This window comes from Oncorhynchus kisutch, unplaced genomic scaffold (genome assembly GCF_002021735.2).
Source record: "Oncorhynchus kisutch isolate 150728-3 unplaced genomic scaffold, Okis_V2 scaffold797, whole genome shotgun sequence".
Lineage (NCBI taxonomy): Eukaryota > Metazoa > Chordata > Actinopteri > Salmoniformes > Salmonidae > Oncorhynchus > Oncorhynchus kisutch.
Genome location: NW_022262742.1, coordinates 137,935 through 156,006, shown reverse-complemented (window position 1 = coordinate 156,006; position 18,072 = coordinate 137,935). Strand labels below are relative to the sequence as shown.

The 18,072-nt window shown below is 42.3% G+C and overlaps 1 protein-coding gene across 1 annotated transcript; it reads left to right on the top strand.

The window, feature by feature from the left end:
- The first annotated feature begins 5,461 nt into the window (after positions 1 to 5,461).
- On the top strand, positions 5,462 to 16,435 carry LOC116362154 (zona pellucida sperm-binding protein 2-like). Its single transcript, XM_031816439.1, has 19 exons — positions 5,462 to 5,627; positions 5,726 to 5,784; positions 5,873 to 5,953; positions 6,053 to 6,177; positions 6,817 to 6,960; positions 7,270 to 7,368; positions 7,476 to 7,634; positions 7,774 to 7,873; positions 8,040 to 8,260; positions 8,894 to 9,050; positions 10,103 to 10,299; positions 10,414 to 10,528; positions 10,726 to 10,895; positions 10,991 to 11,088; positions 11,254 to 11,384; positions 11,715 to 11,904; positions 15,904 to 16,045; positions 16,142 to 16,238; positions 16,312 to 16,435. The coding sequence occupies exons 1-19, from the start codon at positions 5,605 to 5,607 to the stop codon at positions 16,383 to 16,385; spliced, it is 2,382 nt and encodes a 793-aa protein (XP_031672299.1). The 5' UTR covers positions 5,462 to 5,604; the 3' UTR covers positions 16,386 to 16,435.
- Positions 16,436 to 18,072: the final 1,637 nt, after the last annotated feature.

Below are 18,072 nucleotides of genomic sequence, written 5' to 3'. Positions count from 1 at the left end.
GGTCAGGAAGGCCAATGTGCGAGTGATGTTGACCACATAGTAGCAGGAAACCTTTAACCTTAAAAGAGTATGCAACTTCAATAGGGGAAATATGCAACTTCAATAGGGGAAACTTCAAGCAGTGGAGTGGACACACTGATAGTAGAGGCACATTTTCCCTGTATACAAAGTATTGAGCAATTGGTGAAAGAAAAAAAACACCCTATAACAGCTAATAGCTACAATTGTGATGCGTAATGCACTCATACAGCATGAATTGTTGATCAACTCTGTAGTAGAGGGGAATTGCTTATTACAACCTACAGAAGCACACAGGCCATAAATACACAGTACCCATCACCTCAGGGTAATAGTCATTTTACCTTCCTGGTGGTGCCACAGGAGTTCACAGTGAAGTGGAAGTAGGCGAAGCGATCTTCACTGTAGGTGGGACACCAGGCGGGGTCGCTCAGGGTCAGCTGACCGGGGTTCAGACCGGAAGCAGACTCCACCTTCATCGCCAGCGCAGTCATCGTTCCGTTTGAGAAACACTCTTGGAGGTGGGGGATCAAGGTAGCCATCAGACCTGGGTTCTGTATTTGTTACACTTAATTGAGCTTGCCGAGCACAGTAGAACCAATGGAATAGCACCAAATATGCAAACCATGCCCATCTGGTTCTCCAGATTGAATTGAAGAATACACCTGAAGTCGTAAAATGTCTAACTAGTCATTTGTTATGCTAACTATCTAGCAAGAGGTTGCATAGCAACATCATCAACTTCCGGTTGACAGGTGAAGAGCTAGTACACGCGACTGAAAGCATACTGTTCGTTTACAGGTTGGAACAACCTATTTCGTATGTTTTTGCGGTCCTTTTTTGGAACCGTATAAGCTTAAATGTTGCGGCATCCTGCAGCACATCTTGCGTGGTTCCGCATAATTCTATGGCACGTTATTTAAGTGTCAGCCAAGATGCAATTTACCACTCATCACTGATCCTTTCACCTTCATCCATCTCAGACGTACTCTCATCTGGGCTACCTGCACAGCCTACCTCATTACAGATGTGCAGATCCACCAACCAAACGCACCACTACATTCACTTCCAAAACCGAATGTTTTGATCGAACACAACATTTTTTAAATAATAATAATTCAATGTCCAAAGTCAGATTCCGCACTCGTGGTACGTTGTGATTCAAACTGTAGCCCAAATGAGCGTGCTCTGGTATCAATGCTCATCGGGAGAAGTCCTCAACTTCAAAACGTTGTTTTCTACAGCAAAGCTGGCTTACCTTACGTATTCACTACTGCACTTGTTTATTGCAATTGAATGGTAAAAACACATCCAAGAAACACCCACATCAAACCACACCCCCAAGACAATTCTTGTTTGCCTTCAGTCATGGCCGCTAGCATTTCTTAATGAGCATTGATGAAAAACAAGAGCTGTGCTCGAATACCCACACTAACATACTGTATACTACATACTTAATGAGTATATACTGAATACTATATATTATTAGTTCATTTTAGTATACTGTAAACGAACAGTATGCTTTCAATTGCGCGTTCTAGCTTTTCACCTGTCTACCGGAAGGTGATGCTGTTGCTATGCAACCTCTTGCTAGCTATCTAGCATAACAAATGACTGGTTAGACATTATACGACTTCAGGTGTGTTCTTAAATTCAATCAGGAGATCCAGAATGCGCTCATGAATTCAGAGCTTTGTCAGATTGTCTGTTTGTAAATTCAGAGCAGAGTAGACAGCCAGAGCGAATTTACAAAAGCACCCGAATGTCCATTGAGAACGCACAATGACTATACCATTTAGCTAAACTCAGAATGACGGGAATAATCACGTCAAACATTGGGTAGTTAGTTAGATAGCCTATAGTTATTATACTGTCAAGTTTTATCTATAAGTAGCCAACTAACGTTAGGTATCTAGCTAACAACATACCGGTACATACTGCTGTACTGATACGCTATGTGGTTCGTAAGACCAGTGTAGCTAACAAATTGTCAGCCAATATAACGTGTAAGTTAACTTATTTAAAAAGTAATTACTTTATTACATTGCTCAACATTTTCTTAATATTTGTCATAATTAGTTAAAGCAATGAATTTGTATCCGCTCTCGTTGTACTTCGACTGCATATTTTCCGCCATTTCCAACAAATCTGGAAATGTCCCATTTCCTGAAGAATTGCATTATTGGCCCTAAAGTACTGAAACAGTGTCCTCTTCGTGTATTCCTCATATTTTGGCGAATTTAGTACGACATCCTGGAACATTTGGCATACTAAATATATCCATAGTATTTTTTTATTTCTATTTTATTTCACCTTCATTTAACCAGTTAGGCTAGTTGAGAACAAGCTCTCATTTACAACTGCAACCTGGCCAAGATAAAGCAAAGCAGTTCGACACATACAACAACACAGAGTTACAGATGGAATAAACAAACATACAGTAGAAAAAGTCTATATACAGTGTGTGCAAATAAGGAAAGGATAAGGGAGGTAAGGCAATAAATAGGCCATGGTGGCGAAGTAATTACAATATAGCAATTAAACACTGGAATGGTAGATGTGCAGAAGATGAATGTGCAAGTAGAGATACTGGGGTGCAAAGGAGCAAGATAAATAAATAAATACAGCAAGGGGATGAGGTAGTTGGATGGGCTATTTACAGATGGGCTATGTACAGGTGCAGTGATCTGTGAGCTGTTCTGACAGCTGGTGCTTAAAGCTTAGTGAGGGAGATCTGAGTCTCCAGCTTCAGTGATTTTTGCAGTTTGTTCCAGTCATTTGCAGCAGAGAACTGGAAGTAAAGGCGGCCAAAGGAAAAATTGGCTTTGGGGGTGACCAGTGAGATTCTCCTGTTGGAGCGTGTGCTATGGGTCGGTGCTGCTATGGTGACCAGTGAGATGAGATAAGGCGGGGCTTTACCTAGCAGAGACTTGTAGATGACCTGGAGCCAGTGGGTTTGGCGACGAGTATGAAGCGAGGGCCAGCCAACGAGAGCATATAGGTTGCAGTGGTGGGTAGTAAATGGGGCTTTTGGATTGGAGATGCTTAATGTGAGTCTGGAAGGAGAGTTTACAGTCTAACCAGACACCTAGGTATTTGTAGTCCACATATTCTAAGTCAGAACCGTCCAGAGTAGTGATGCTGGACGGGCGGACAGGTGCGGGCAGCGATCGGTTGAAGAGCATGCATTTAGTTTTACTTGCATTTAAGAGCAGTTGGAGGCCACGGAAGGAGAGTTGTATGGCATTGAAGCTCATCTGGAGGTTAGTTAACACAGTGTCCAAAGAAGGGCCAGAGGTATAGAGGTATACTATGATATATTTATACAGGTATACTATGACCAATAAGCATACTAAATACTCAATTCATGTCACAAACAGTACAGTTAGTACGAGTATTCGAACACAGCTAAGGCCAAATGAGGAAGTGCAGTCACCTTTTAATCCTGAATGACAATTGTCTTGCCTCATAGAGATAGATAAATCTTCTTAGGGCTGATCGATATGACAACAGCCAGTGAAAGTGCAGGGCGCCAAATTCAAAAGAACAGAAATCTCATAATTAAAATTCCTCAGACATACAAGTATTTCACACCATTTTAAAAATACACTTCTTGTTAATGCCACCACAGTGCCCGATTTCAAATAGGCTTTACGGCGAAAGCACCACAAACGATTATGTTTGGTCAGAGCCAAGTCACAGAAAAACACACTCATTTTTCCAGCCAAAGAGAGGAGTCACAAAAATCAGAAATAGAGATAAAATTAATCACTAACCTTTGATGATCTTCATCAGATGACACTCATAGGACTTCATGTTACACAATACATGTATGTTTTGTTCGATAAAGTTCATATTTATATCAAAAGAATCTCAGTATACGTTGGAGCGTTATGTTCAGTAGTTCCAAAAACATCCGGTGATTTTGCAGAGAGCCACATCAGTTTACAGAAATACTCATAATAAATGTAGATGAAAATAAAATTGTTATGCACAGAATTAAAGATATATTTCTGCTTAATGCAACCGCTGTGTCAGATTTCAAAAAACCTTTACGGACAAAGCAAACCATGCAATAATCTGACTACGGCGCTCAGAGACCAAACAGGCCAAAAAGATGTCAACAGAAGTCAGAAATAACATTATAAATATTCACTTACCTTAGATGATCTTCATCTTCATCAATCCCAGGAATCCCAGTTCCACAATAAATGTTTGTTTTGTTCAATCATTTATGTCCAAATAGCTACTTTTGTTAGCGAGTTTTGTAAACAAATCCAATCTCACGAAGCGTGTTCATTAGGAGCAGACGAAATGTCAAAAAGTTATGTTACAGTCCGTAGAAACATGTCAAACGATGTATAGAATCAATCTTTAGGATGTTGTTAAAATACATCTTCAATAATGTTCCAACCGGAGAATTTCTATTTCTGTATAATTGCGATGGAACAGAGCTCGCTCTCATGTGAACGAGCGTCACGAGCTCAAGGCATTCTGCCAGACCTCTGACTCATTCCCCTCTCATTCGCCCTCACCTCACAGTAGAAGCATCAAACAAGGTTCTAAAGACGGTTGACATCTAGTGGAAGCCTGTTGACATCTAGGAAGTGCAACATGACCAATATCCCACTGTGTCTTCAATAGGGAATGAGTTGAAAAACGACCAACCTCAGATTTCCCACTTCCTGGTTGGATTTTTTTCTCAGGTTTTTGCCTGCCATATGTGTTCTGTTATACTCACAGACATCATTCAAACGGTTTTAGAACCTTCAGAGGGTTTTCTATCCAAATATACTAATAATATGCATATCTTAGCTTCTGGGACTGAGTAGCAGGCAGTTTACTCTGGGCACCTCTGGACAAGAAGATAATAAGAAGCCATAAGAAGATAAAAGACTCATCTATGTATCTGTGCCAATATAGTGTCTGTGACAGCATGGGCAGCGCCATTGAGGCTATCTTCACATTAAAGTAGTAACATTTCTTCTTCACAATTGTCTGAGCCCTTCTGATGACCCGATTGGACATGACTTCAACAGGGTCACCAGTAGGGCTCAGCCAAATGAAGTTGGTAGTCCCACCCAGTTGACTACATTCAAATTGTGAAAGTGCATGAAATGCAGCATTTTGGCCATTAGAGGCCAATATCTTTCTCTCTGTCTGGGCTACAATTGTAGACGGTTGGGTAATTATGCTTTTCACCTGTGAAAGGCTGTTGTGCTGCTAATGAGGGAGTTCTATTAACCTGAGCCGAGGTGCACCGGTCCATGGCCCCTGACATGAATGGATAAAAGCGGTGAGGGCGGAGCACCCTTCTAAAATTGAACAGTAGCCTTACATTTAGGTTTTTGTCCTAACACTACACAGCTGATTCAGATTAACAAAGCTGGATGATTATTTGAATCAGCTTTGTAGGGCTAGGGGAATAAAAAGAAAATGTGCAGCCCTTTGGGGTTCAGGTGACTGAGTGTGGGAAGCCTTTGTCATAGGGTAAAAGTTGCCTACTCCTGGGCTGTAGGCTGCACACTTTAGGTCAAATATCAGGTTCTGTAGCTGGGTATTTTATCAGAACAAATCTGTTCTACAATGATTATTTTCCTTAGCTCAGGGTAAGTAGTAGCAGGCCTAGAAGAGTCTTATGCGACACAAACATTTGAGTTGTGTTCTTCCTCCTTTTAATCATAATAATTTGTCAAATGCCTTACAGGTTGTTTTGCCTATTGATGGCAGCTGTGGGCATACAAGCACAACAGACACCTTCTATAAGTATGCATTTTGCACCTTGCAAATTTAAGCACTAAGCGTTTGACAATATTTTAAAGATTTTTTTTTTAACTAACCTTTCCTATTCCAGATGACCTCAACGCTGAATGCCTTGGTAACGTTATTCGTTTGAGTGTCGCTCCTCTTTTTGAAGAGGTTGACGCTGTCTTCAGTGAGTTTGCCTCTTATGATTCTCTTTCTCTCCTTTCATAATTCATGGCTTGATATTGCTTGTCAACTATTGTGTTCACACCATCTCCGTCCCTTCCAGATGACACACAAATCATAAACCTGACGCCTGGCCTTGCTACTCAGTGTGGATTCAGCTTTAAATTTGACCCCATGGGGAATGCCATGTTTTTTGCTTCTCTTCAAAACTGCTTTTCCCAAAACATGGTAACCCTAAGAACTGTAGTGTTTGCTTGTACTTCAAATGGACAGTTTGCCTTTCAGTGTCACTGCATTTGCAACTCGTACTGTAGCAATGTCATTTTATTTACCTTTGACATGGAGTCATGCTGAGACCAGGCTCTTTTACAGATGAGCCCTGTCTACACAAAGATAAAAGTCAATATTTGCATCACTAGATGGAAAAATGAAATAACTGAACCCATTCTTCAGTAAAAAGGTCCTCAATAAGCCTGAGTTGCCGTAGAGCTGCTAATACATACAATTTAGCGCATGGAGGTAATTAGAAGTCCGGTTCCAGAAACATTGAAGCAGTTATACTTAACTCTGTGGATATCAAAAGGATCTCCATTGTTAGCCACCCCTTGGTCTGGTATCTCTTACCTCTAAGTTAACGATGACGTAAGGTACAGCAGAAGTTTATGGAGGGCTTTCAGAGGGCCAGCCAACTTTCTGATACAGACTGCAGTGATGTGAACTATTGAGCTCTACTCCTGTAGTGTGGCTTCAATACAGCTGCATTCATATAGCCAATTTTGCCACAGTCTATAACTTGCATGAATGTCACCTGAATTTTGTTTTTTTGCTATATAATGAAGGCTTTTTTCCCTTCCCCCTTCATTTTAGGATGATAAGATGTTCAGCTTGGTCATGCAGTTCAGGCTGCCAGGAAACCACACGACTGAAGACCCTGTTTATAGAGTGGGCAAAACCTGTAGCTACACCCCCTGGACCTCCCGAGAGATTCTGTGCGACCGCAACTACATGGAGGCAAGTGAGCAGAGCATGCCCCAATGGACATGTTTACAGTCCCGCTTGTCGTACTGCCTGTATAAATGATCTGTCTAGAGCTACAACTGTCCAGTGTTTCATTTCTTCTGCGACACAACGTAGAGGTCTTGACTCTCTCAATTCCACTCGCGTCTTCAAAATGCACATAGGAGAACTTTAGAGGTGAGGAATTTTGGCCTATTCTCAATGCATTTAAGGAGGCGAGTGGACAGATTGAGAACTGGCCCTTGATTTCCTCTTGTATGGGAGGGAGAAAATGCATAGGGAATAATGGCCTTTCTTCTCTAGGTGTCTGTCAGAAAGACTCTTCCAGACATCCAAACCATCCCCAAACAGCCCACTGGGGGCCCGAAAGCAAGGAGCGGCAACTTCCGGAGGGGAGCTGAGGTTTATACATCTCAGTTTCTGTAATTTCACAACAAAATGACAGGATGGCGCTAAACAATGTGCGTTTGACAATTTTGTTTAATTCATGTTTCCATTTCCTGAGACAGGCTGTTGCTTCAGGATACAAAATGACAGTCGTCTTTAGTCCTAGCAAGAATGTCATGAATGTGGATGAGGTCCAAAGAAAGGGCTATGCAATAGCCAACACTCCCACACGGCTGGTGTTAAGAAGCCCTCATAATGCAGAGGAGACATACCTCCAGAATGTAAGCTTACCTCCATGAACTGGGTCATGTTCAGTAGAGCAAACATTTGGAAACGGTGGCCCTACCTGAACTCTGCAACATATTGTTAATACGGTGTGTCCTACTGAACACGGCCCTGGTGTGGTTGCCCCCTGAACAGGTAGCTGGGGTTCCGATGCGGGTGCTCTCAACCTCAACCTTCTTTGAGCAGAAGTGGCTGGTTACTCGAGTAGATGCCACGGCTGTTTGTCCAACACCAGGTTGAGTGTGAAATAATTTAAGATCCTATAAGCCCAGTTCTTAATTGGCTCCAGACAAGACATTCATGTAGTGTTCAGTTGGGAAAATGTTTTCCAAATAATGGCACAGTTTTCAGTTGCAAAATGTTCTGTTTTGATGTGCACTTGGCTTCTTGTGTCACTGCAGAGGCAGTGGCCTTTACTCCAGAAGTGATCACCTGGTACATGCCCAAGCACATAGACCCACTTTTCTCCTCTGATGCCTTCACCATGTTGGAGGTGTACATGGGAATTGACGCTAAGAGGCTGGACACTGAGGAAATGGCTGCCAGAAACTACTCGGTTTTAGTCACAGAGGCTCATATTATTGTTGAAATTCCGGTGGGGGCGGTTGGCGGCAACTTCAAGGTCAGCATTGGATGAGTAAAATGTTCCTGTTTTAATTTCTAAGTCTTATTTGTAGAGCCCTTTATACTATAGCAGTTGTCAGTGCTTTGCAGTAACCCTTTGCCATCTCTCATGGGTAAACTCCTAGAAACGTTGTCTTGTGTAAAACGTTTCTTATTGAGCAATTGTTTGCTTAACCAGGCTAATATACAATGGTTTGCAAAATTGTGAGAATTTTGCATAAAATTACACTTAAACATACTCTACCTCTTGTCTTTGCAGTTTGTCCTTTAGCCGCTTGAAATTTCAGACCAAATATCCACACTGAAGTATTGTTTACCTGACTTTTTAGGGAGGCGGTAGCTTTGCCACTGTCAACTGAATGCAAGCAACACTCGGCTGCTGTTTACATATTGCGCAAGTGTTTACTTTGCGTGTCAGTTGTTTTGAAAATGCAAGTTGACAACCATACACCTACCAGCTTTCTAAAGTCTGGTAACCAATACTTTCCTTTGGATATTGTGTCTTAAATTACCAGCGGCAAAAAGTGGTAGAATAATTGTATTTAACATTCTGGCTTATAAGGAACATTTACCTGTTTTTGCACTCAAATTGTGTATTACAGCCTGACTGCATCACTTGTCTCCCTTACAGAGCCATATTCAGGATGACCAGTACTTTGTCACTTACACCATTGAGCCCATGCTTGAGTTGCTGTGGATCGAGGAGGTCGCACACGAGAACACCAGCTATAAAGTCCTCTTCCCTATCACAACACCTCCGATGGCCAGGCCTCCACAAGTTCGCAACTGTGAGTCTGGTTTAGTTAAATAGTGCCTATGGTAATTTGGGATGCCTGGGTTGTTCATTAGGCACAAAACAGAAAATGTACTGAAACGGGGAGGCAATACCTGGACTTACCCAATAACAAATGTCCATTTTCAACTTCCATTGTACCGCATTTCAAAATGTTTTCCTTTGTTTGCCAATGAACAGACACGCCCTTGGACACAGTTCCTGAGCAGGCAGTGTTTGTGCTTGAGTTGGGGACCTTCAACCTTGATGTGGAGCTGCTGAACATCACCTTTCCCACCATGGTGCTAACTGTTGCAGAGTGCAACGCCAGGGGCTTCAATGTTCAAGAGCAGAGATCCCCGGACAACACCTTGAAGACCTTCAGGATGGAGGTGCCCTTCTCAGACCCGGTGGTCTTTAAGGAGGTGTGTTTCTGTTAAATGCAAAGCCACACGCAGTGATTTGTTCATGCCCTAATAAGTGGGCCACCAACAAAATATAAATAATGGCACAAATGTACTTTGTATCCCTCATTTACTCATGTGTTGTTTTAATAGTCCCCATATGTACTTAGTTGTCACTTGATGTTGAATAGAGTTCTGTTGCAACAATAATGCTGACCAATGCTTTTAACTTCACTACAGAGAAGGGCGGAACAAGGTGTCACAACCTTCACTCTTCAGCTGATCTACGGCCTGGTCATCTTTCCAGAGTACGCTCCTTTCTCTCACTCTGCCGTTGTGGACGCTGTACTGCTGGACATTGGTATGCCTCTACTGTTGAATGGTTTCCTCTCGTTAATGATTGCCCTGAAAGGAAATTGGCAGTGAAAGACCAACTAGCCATACTGTAGGGTTTTCCTATGCGGTCTTTCTACAAAGAATGTTAAGCTTTAGAGTATTTGGACCCAGTTTCCCTGTTCCTGATTTGCCAGGATCGTGTTTATTCAGTCCCACCGTAGCAAAACATTTTGCAATCTAAACAAGGGTTTCTTCTTGGACAAGTTCAAGTAGTACCTTCCTGTTTTTTGTGCTTAATTAATGAACACAACCCTGTTTGTCCTTGTAGTGCCACCCTCAGTCACTGGCAACTGTGATCAGGAGAACTTCCACATCACTGTGGACTACAGGAACCAAGAGCCCTTTTTTGTAGTCTTGGTTGGCAAGCGGCTGCTTAACCATGAGTTTGCTCAACAGTATTTAACAGAGGGCGACACAGACTTCACCATCACGTTGCCCTTCTCTTCGCCGGACGCAGTGTTTGAGGTACGACGCTCTCCCAAAACATGTTAACCTAAATTGCTGCAGCTAGCTTTGCTTTCCTTACCCTGTATACATGCATACAATATTGGACTAATGAACTCTCCCATTGGTTCCCAGTCGGTTCACTCGTCGTCTGTCCGGAGCAGACTGGATGTGGCTCTGTTGAATCCTTACAACAACATGACCATCAAATACTTCTCCCTGGCTTGCAGCTTCCTCAAAACGCTGACTGGTTGGTTCTCAAACAATTACTTACGATAAATTGTCGTTTAACATGGGTTCCTTGCAAATACCGTGAGTCTAAATGGTAGTGCCAGATGGGCATGGTTTGCTATTTTGGTGCTATTCCATTGGTTCAAGCTCAATTAGTGTAACAAATACAGAACCCAGGTCTGATGGCTACCTGTCTTTTGCTCCCCCACCTCCAAGAGTGTTTCTCTAACGGAACGATGACTGCGCTGGCGGTGAAGGTGGATTCTGTTCCCGGTCTGAACCCCGGTCAGCTGACCCTGAGCGACCCCGCCTGTGGTCCCACCTACAGTGACGATCGCTTCGCCTACTTCCACTTCACTGTGAACTCCTGTGGCACCACCAGGAAGGTAAAATGACTATTACCCTGAGGTGATGGGTACTGTGTATTTACGGACTGTTTGCTTCTGCAGGCTGTAATAAGCAATTCCCCTCTACTACATAGTTTATCAACAATGTCATGCTGTATGAGAACGAAATCTCCTTGCCAGATGAACTTGAGGTGAAGCTGAATGCCACGACGTCTTCAGAGGAGGAATATCAGTAAGTGCATTACGCATCACAATTGTAGCTATTAGCTTTCATAAGGTTTATTTTTCTTCATCCATTGCTCAATACTTTGTATACAGGGAAAATGTGCCTCTACTACCAGTGTCCACTCCACTGCTTGACGTTTCCCCTATTGAAGTTGCTTACATCCCTCTTTAGGTTAAAGGTTTCCTGCTCCTATGTGGCCAACATCACTCGCACATTGGCCTTCCTGACCAGGCCGCGTGACAACGAGCCTTTTGCCGAGACTGGGACGGGTCGACTAATGGTCAGAATGAGACTCGCTCAGGGTAAGCGTGCACAAATTCAGAATTTCAACTTGACCCCTAGCCTCTAAAAGAATCTTGGATGGTCTCCTTTACAAAACCATTCCCAAAAATGTAAGCCTTGTGATATATTACTCTTGCGTTCTGAGATCTACAGGTGTGGCTATGTAGTAACGGTGAGGAGCTGATTTGGGAATTTGTTAGAAGCCTCTAGTGGGGGGTGGATAGTGTTGGCTATAAATGGCTTGTGTTCATTGGGGCACAACAGGATATGATAAACAAGCATTTCTTAATGGACAAGTTCCGATGGTGCCCACTGACCACGACCCCCGGTTGTCTTGTTCTGTGTTCCAGACGCCTCGTATAACACGTTCCACCAGGAGGAGGACTATCCAGTGGTGAGGTACCTGAGACAGCCTCTGCACTTTGAGGTGGAGCTGACCACGTCCTCTGATCCCAAGGTAGCGCTGGTGCTTGACCACTGCTGGGCCACCCTCAACGAGGACCGTGACTCCCGACCCCGGTGGAATCTCATCATTAATGGGTAACATGTTGTTTTTGGGCCTAAACAAGTGTTATTCCACAGGTGTGGTTCCTGAGTAATTAGCAACCTATCATGCTTGGCAGGCCATTTACTTTGGCTACCGTGGCTATGCCCCCAACCATAGGTCGAGTGGTCACAATGCTTAAAAACGATGTGAGCCATGTGCGGTCTGTCACCAGATCTCCACCCAATTTCACACTTATGGGAGATTCTGGTGCGTATGATCACATGCTTGTTATCACTGAGTGGTCCCTGCAGCGTATTATTGGAACGTATGCTGCATCAAACGACTCTAAACCGCGTTGTCTGAAAAGCATCTAAACAATGTTTTGTGTTGAGAAATAAAGGTCTTCACAACTTTATTCCAGCTTTGCTTGTAAAATATATCAATGTTAACGTTATCATCTAGTCTAAATAACAGGTTGACTTGTTTTACAGTATGATGCGGTACAAGGGAGCCATGTAAATCTAGTATAGAAAGTATGGCAGCCATGTTTGTCAAGCAAGAACTCCTAGAATGCTGTTCACTGTGCCCGTTGCCTGAGATCTTAACATAGTTTGGCCACTTCAGCATGTGTACGCCGTAACAAGTACAAACATTATCACATGACAAGTAGTTTACAGGTAACTATACAAATACAACCGTAGCACGAAAGCTAAGATATAGCACAATCCATTATTGGGGGCTAAGTCCTTGGGGGAAGGTATTGTGAAGAGGATGATGCAGGAAATATTACTAAGATCTGGGAATTTATCAACAATAAATGGTGAGGCAGACAGTTTTTCTAAGCTATATACCCCTGGAAAGGGGGGGGTCTGATCTGGCAACCCTGAGGTACCATAGTTTACACTCTGATGCCGTGTTCAAATCAACTGACGACTTCAGTGCATTCAAGACAATGAGGTTACTCCAGTTGAGATCACCATAAGTCTGACAGACGCTTACGTGATAACCCGACTGCATTGTATGGTGTTAGCTTATATTCAGTACCACCTTCAAGTGTTTTACACACGTGTCCATTACAATCTAGGCAAGAATCAGAAAGCATGAATAAAACGCTAAGCACATTATACTTACAGTACGATGCAGTAGAAACGACAACACGTGACACAGAAAATAAGGCACTTTGATAGGAATACACGCATGTCCACAGTTATTTGTGAGGAAGGCAATAAATGTGCAAGGACTGTATACTTGATCTGGGGAAGTGCTTGGGCTTTCTTTTGAAGGAAAGTTTGTCCGGCTCATTAAATTCTCAAATCTAAATGGTCTGCAACCGTGAAATGGGCTACTTTTGTGAATGAATGAGGCAAAATTAGAAGTTGAAACGGCTTCTAGAAAATTAGCAGGTAGTGTGCCTTGGTCTGAGGTCAGCGCGGGTTAAATGTCCACATGTTGGAACGGTGAGTGCATTCTGACATCACGCGCATGAAATCAACTCCCACTGGGGCGACTGTTGAAGATATTTGGAACTTGTGTGTGTGAAAAGGTTAATGTTGGCATTACCTACACCTTTTTACTCAATGTTATCCTTTTGGTTTGCTACAGTTCAGTGTTGTGCCAAGCTGATGGTCAGTCAAATGCAAATCAAGAGCGGCTGGCAAGCTTGGCTTGCCTTTCCGATTGGTTACATACAACTGCTCTTAACACTGACTGAATAGTTGTTGGTTTTGGGTTGAATTCAGGCACAAGTGACCTCTTGTGTTTAAAACAGTTATTGCACTAAACCTAAAGGATTGTTCAGATGCCTGTGCAGCATGGATGTTTGAAACTGAATAGGATCAGTTGACAGGATCCCCAGAAGTTGATGCCGCTTTCAGTGGAATTTCCTGTCCTAGAGAATGCGCTAATTGGGAGTTGCTAAACATGCACAAATACCACGGTCAAGTGTAGCAGCATCTTGCTAACCTTATTTAGCTAGCTAATGTTCATATTTAAAAAAATGTTACTACATTTTTTATTTGGGTGAGCACTTTGCCACAGATGGACATGCTGGCCTAATTTTTATCTCAAGAATTTAAATTGGGTTACTATAGAAAGATGACTTATTTTTCCTACATTGTAATGGGCTACAATGACTTATGATTATGCATGCTGCAAATGACCTTTTATTTTGCGGGTACCTTTTCAGTATCTGGATACATGTTACACCAAGCAGTGTAGTGAAGCAACTTTATTGGTCAAAACCATTCATTTGGGGGATCGGGTTTGCTATGAAATCATGCAATTTGACCATTTTTATGAATTGGTATCAACCTAAATTTGGCCATGTGGACACGGTGTAACTTCGCAGCTGTTTATTAAATCAGCAATGTCATAGCAGTTTTAAAAAAACAGGCTGAAATGTTTTGTATATCATAGGAAAAGACAACATTCACATGGCTGTGCACAAAATGGGTAGTTCAGATTTGTCACTTCAGCTGCAACTATATCGTTGTGCAAAATCCTTACCATCGTCTGTCAGCTCAAGTGATTTGTACTGGTGTGGGTGTTTCTCTTAATATAACGTCTTCAGCTTTCACAAATTCCTTTTTGCTAATATCTGGCAGTTAAACGGTAAAGGATAAACCTCCCAAAGATGCAAATTAAAAAAGTAGGCCTAAACTGTCAATGCGTAGGTTACTTTGTATAGTAGAGCTGCGCCCTTCACAGAAGTCCTCCGTGTGACTCCGATGCCGTGGGTGTAGAATTTATTTTGTGTGACCAATTTTTCTCCAACAGCGGAAGAATTGCTCTGGCGCATTGCATGAAATTCTTGTTTAAAATGAAGTACTTGTGTTGTTGATACCGACTGTCTATTCGGCAACTTTGGTTAAACAACGATCAATATTCTGGTCAGACTACAGGCGACCCTTTCTGGATCATTTAGAATTTTAAGAACCATTTAGAGGGACATCTCGCCTCATGTCAATGGAATTGAATATACATGTTTGACATCTGTCATTTAACAAGCCATTCCAGTAGACCAAAATAAATATTGTTGACGGAAAGCCCAATTTCTGTTCTTTAAAATAAAAACGTAGGATTTGGGGTGCCGAGGAAGCGGTTTTAAAGTCACCGTCTCCCGACGTAAACTCTAGACGGTAGAAATCTATTAAATTGATAGTCAACTTATTAACTTTACATCGTATCCTCCTTGCAGCTGCAAAAACCCCAGCCTTATGATTCAGTACTATACAAGTTTGTTTAATTGAATTACTAGCTAACTAAATAACACAGGCTAAACACACAGGTGACACAATGACAGCTTGTTACAAGGTTTCTCTTCACACCCCCCACCGTTCCGTAAGGGACACTTATCATTGATACATTTTTGAACACACGAACCGGCACCAGCTTGGAGTAAAAGCATGAATGTATTTGTGGGATGCCGCCGTGGAAAGGTAGGTGGTTGGTCTTCTCTCTGATTGGCTACATGAGGTCACAATGTCGTTGGTTGTCCGTGGCTCCAATGACTAGTCTTGAACAGAACTACAGGATGGATTTTCCTTTCACACGTTCTGGAAGATAGGTTTATCAACCCTGTGGGTGATGGTTTGGATGTGGTAGCAGAATGGTCCCACTTAAGTTAATTTTCTAGGTTAGGAAAGTTCCAAACGTCTAGCTTGCGCCTCACGGTTTTCTGGTCTAATGTTAATTTCTGTTACCATTCCTTTTATGCACTCAGAGATTAGCTATAGAAAATGAATGTCATATTGGTTTTTATTTTGTGATTTTTACTAGAAACGCGCTTACTCTACAGGTAGGACGTCTCTAGCCTTTACATTGTATATGAAATATGTTTTTTCAAGACAAAGGTGATTGTTGTTGGGTAAAGCCTGTTAGCAAAAACATTCCTTTAGTTCATACTGGAGGGGGAGAAAGAACCCACTTCTGCTGTAAATTGATCTGATCCTCACAGGACAGTCATGACACCACCACAAGACTTCGTACACAAGGCGGTTGGGGTTTGCAGCGTTTTCTTGTTCATAACTTAGTCCCTCTCTCTACACTGGCAGCTGTGAGAACCCCGAGGATCCATACCGTGTGGTCTTCCACCCGGTAGAAGCTGACGCCAGGGTCCGCTTCCCTCCTCACGTCAAACGCTTTGAGGCCTATATGTTTTCCTTCGCCGGTGATGCGGTTGAGCCGAGTGGCCAGGTAACAAAGTTCACCCAACAATCTTTATTCTTTAATTTTGTGTGTGGCAATCATCCCTTTAAAAAAAACTGACACCATCAAATCTTTGATTCCTAGGTCTTTGTCCATTGTGACGTGGTCATCTGTGATGCCAGTAGTCCCACTGGTGGCCCCTGTAGTGGACAATGTGTGAATCAGGACAACCTGAAAAGAGGTAGGTCTTGTTTTATGCTTTTCAGACCCTGGCAGACCATAACTGAACTAATAGGTTCGCTCTCTCTCAACAGGTCAACGACATGTCAAAGACTTCTTTGAGGAGCGTCATGTATATGTTTCTTCTGGATACATTCTTTGGGTGTAATGTATTGTTCTAACATGTCAAATAAAGTGTTCTATATAAAACAATCCTAACCGTTGGAGCTACCTTAACACCATGTCGTAGGCTTGTCATCTGACATGTATCAATCAACCCTTTTGTAAGCATGGAACTCTGAACCATCCACCGGAGGGAGATAAGTGTTGCGCACCAATTTCCCGTCTAGGACAAACAATGGGTGACGAAACAAAAGCTTTCCATTGTCCAGTAGGATGAACTGACTCAATGTTATAGCAGATGGTGGTTTGCCAAAGTGAAACCAGCAGGGCTGTGGTTGGATGCAGTGTTGGTAATTATCAACTGAAATTACAACTTTCCTTGATACCTCTCACTAGCTTGGTTTCCATCCAAATATGGACATCTCTTCTTCAATGATATGCATGTCAATCTCATGGCTCAAATGGGAAGAGCATGACTTCATCGCTACTTGTTTGTGTAAGAAGTGTTGACAAGCTGAATGTACCGAGCTGTCTGTTTTTAAACTCGCGCACAGCTCAGACACCCATGCATTCCCCACAAGACATCTCTTCACAATCTCCAAGTCTGAACTACGAAGGTAGTGCCATGAATACGTTGCAATCTATTCCGCATCAGGATAAGATTTCAACACACACCGTACGGAACAGCGGGGACTGAAGACACTCCTTAAAGTTGCGAGCTTGCACCGCGGGACGGTTTCATTGCTCCAGACCACCACAAGGGGGAGTTTGCGCAATCATTATGCATTTGGGTCCCAAGGCTTTGGGATGACCAAAGACTAATTTTGACACAAGCCACCCTTGCCTTGTGGCGCTCAACGAAGATTGCTGACAAAACAGATGGAAGTTGTCTTAACGAGTCAAGCAAATGTACAATTTGAGAGGAATGTGATAATGTAGAGACGTGGCTATATATTTTTTTGTCATAGTTAAATTACAAAAATCTCTATTTAGCAAGGTCAGACGAGCTAGTGTTAGAATGAATTTGTAATTTGTCTTTCAGGGACTCCTGAGAACCAACAAACCAGGATGTTGTCTTGTGAAACAGTGGCTGTAAAGCATCTAGCTGGCTAAAGCATTGACTGCACAATTGTAAGCTTGCCTTGCAATGCAGCTAAAGTAACATGGCTAGCTATTTACTTGCTTGAGTCGGATTAAAAATAACTTGCCGCTCTGGGTATGGACCCTAAAACGTAGTTCTGAACTAATATTCATATCAATCAATGACCCTGAAGTCAATGGCATTAATGAAGCCTAGAGTAGAATATCCCTTTATTGTGCCAAGGATGCAAGACCTATATACATATGTATTTTAGTTAATACCACGTATGAGATTCCCATCTTGTAGCCTGTACATTGAATATATTCACCGATCATGTACTCGTCCTTGGCAAATAAAGGTGTGGTTCTGGTATGACAGACACTCAGTCATATCAAACGATGCGGTGTCTGTATGTATTACAATTATACAATTCAGTGTTTACTGCTCCTGGGATATCAATGATTACACATTGTAACTATATAGACTAAACATGATTTGATTTGTAATTCATATATACAGGGAAAAAACGTATGCATATGTAACTCCATTAATCTGAGGACACAGGATAGTATTTCAACCAGTGGAGAATGTGAAACGCTTTATTGAAAGAAGTGCATTTTATTTATAATATTATACGAGTTCAATCTTGGGC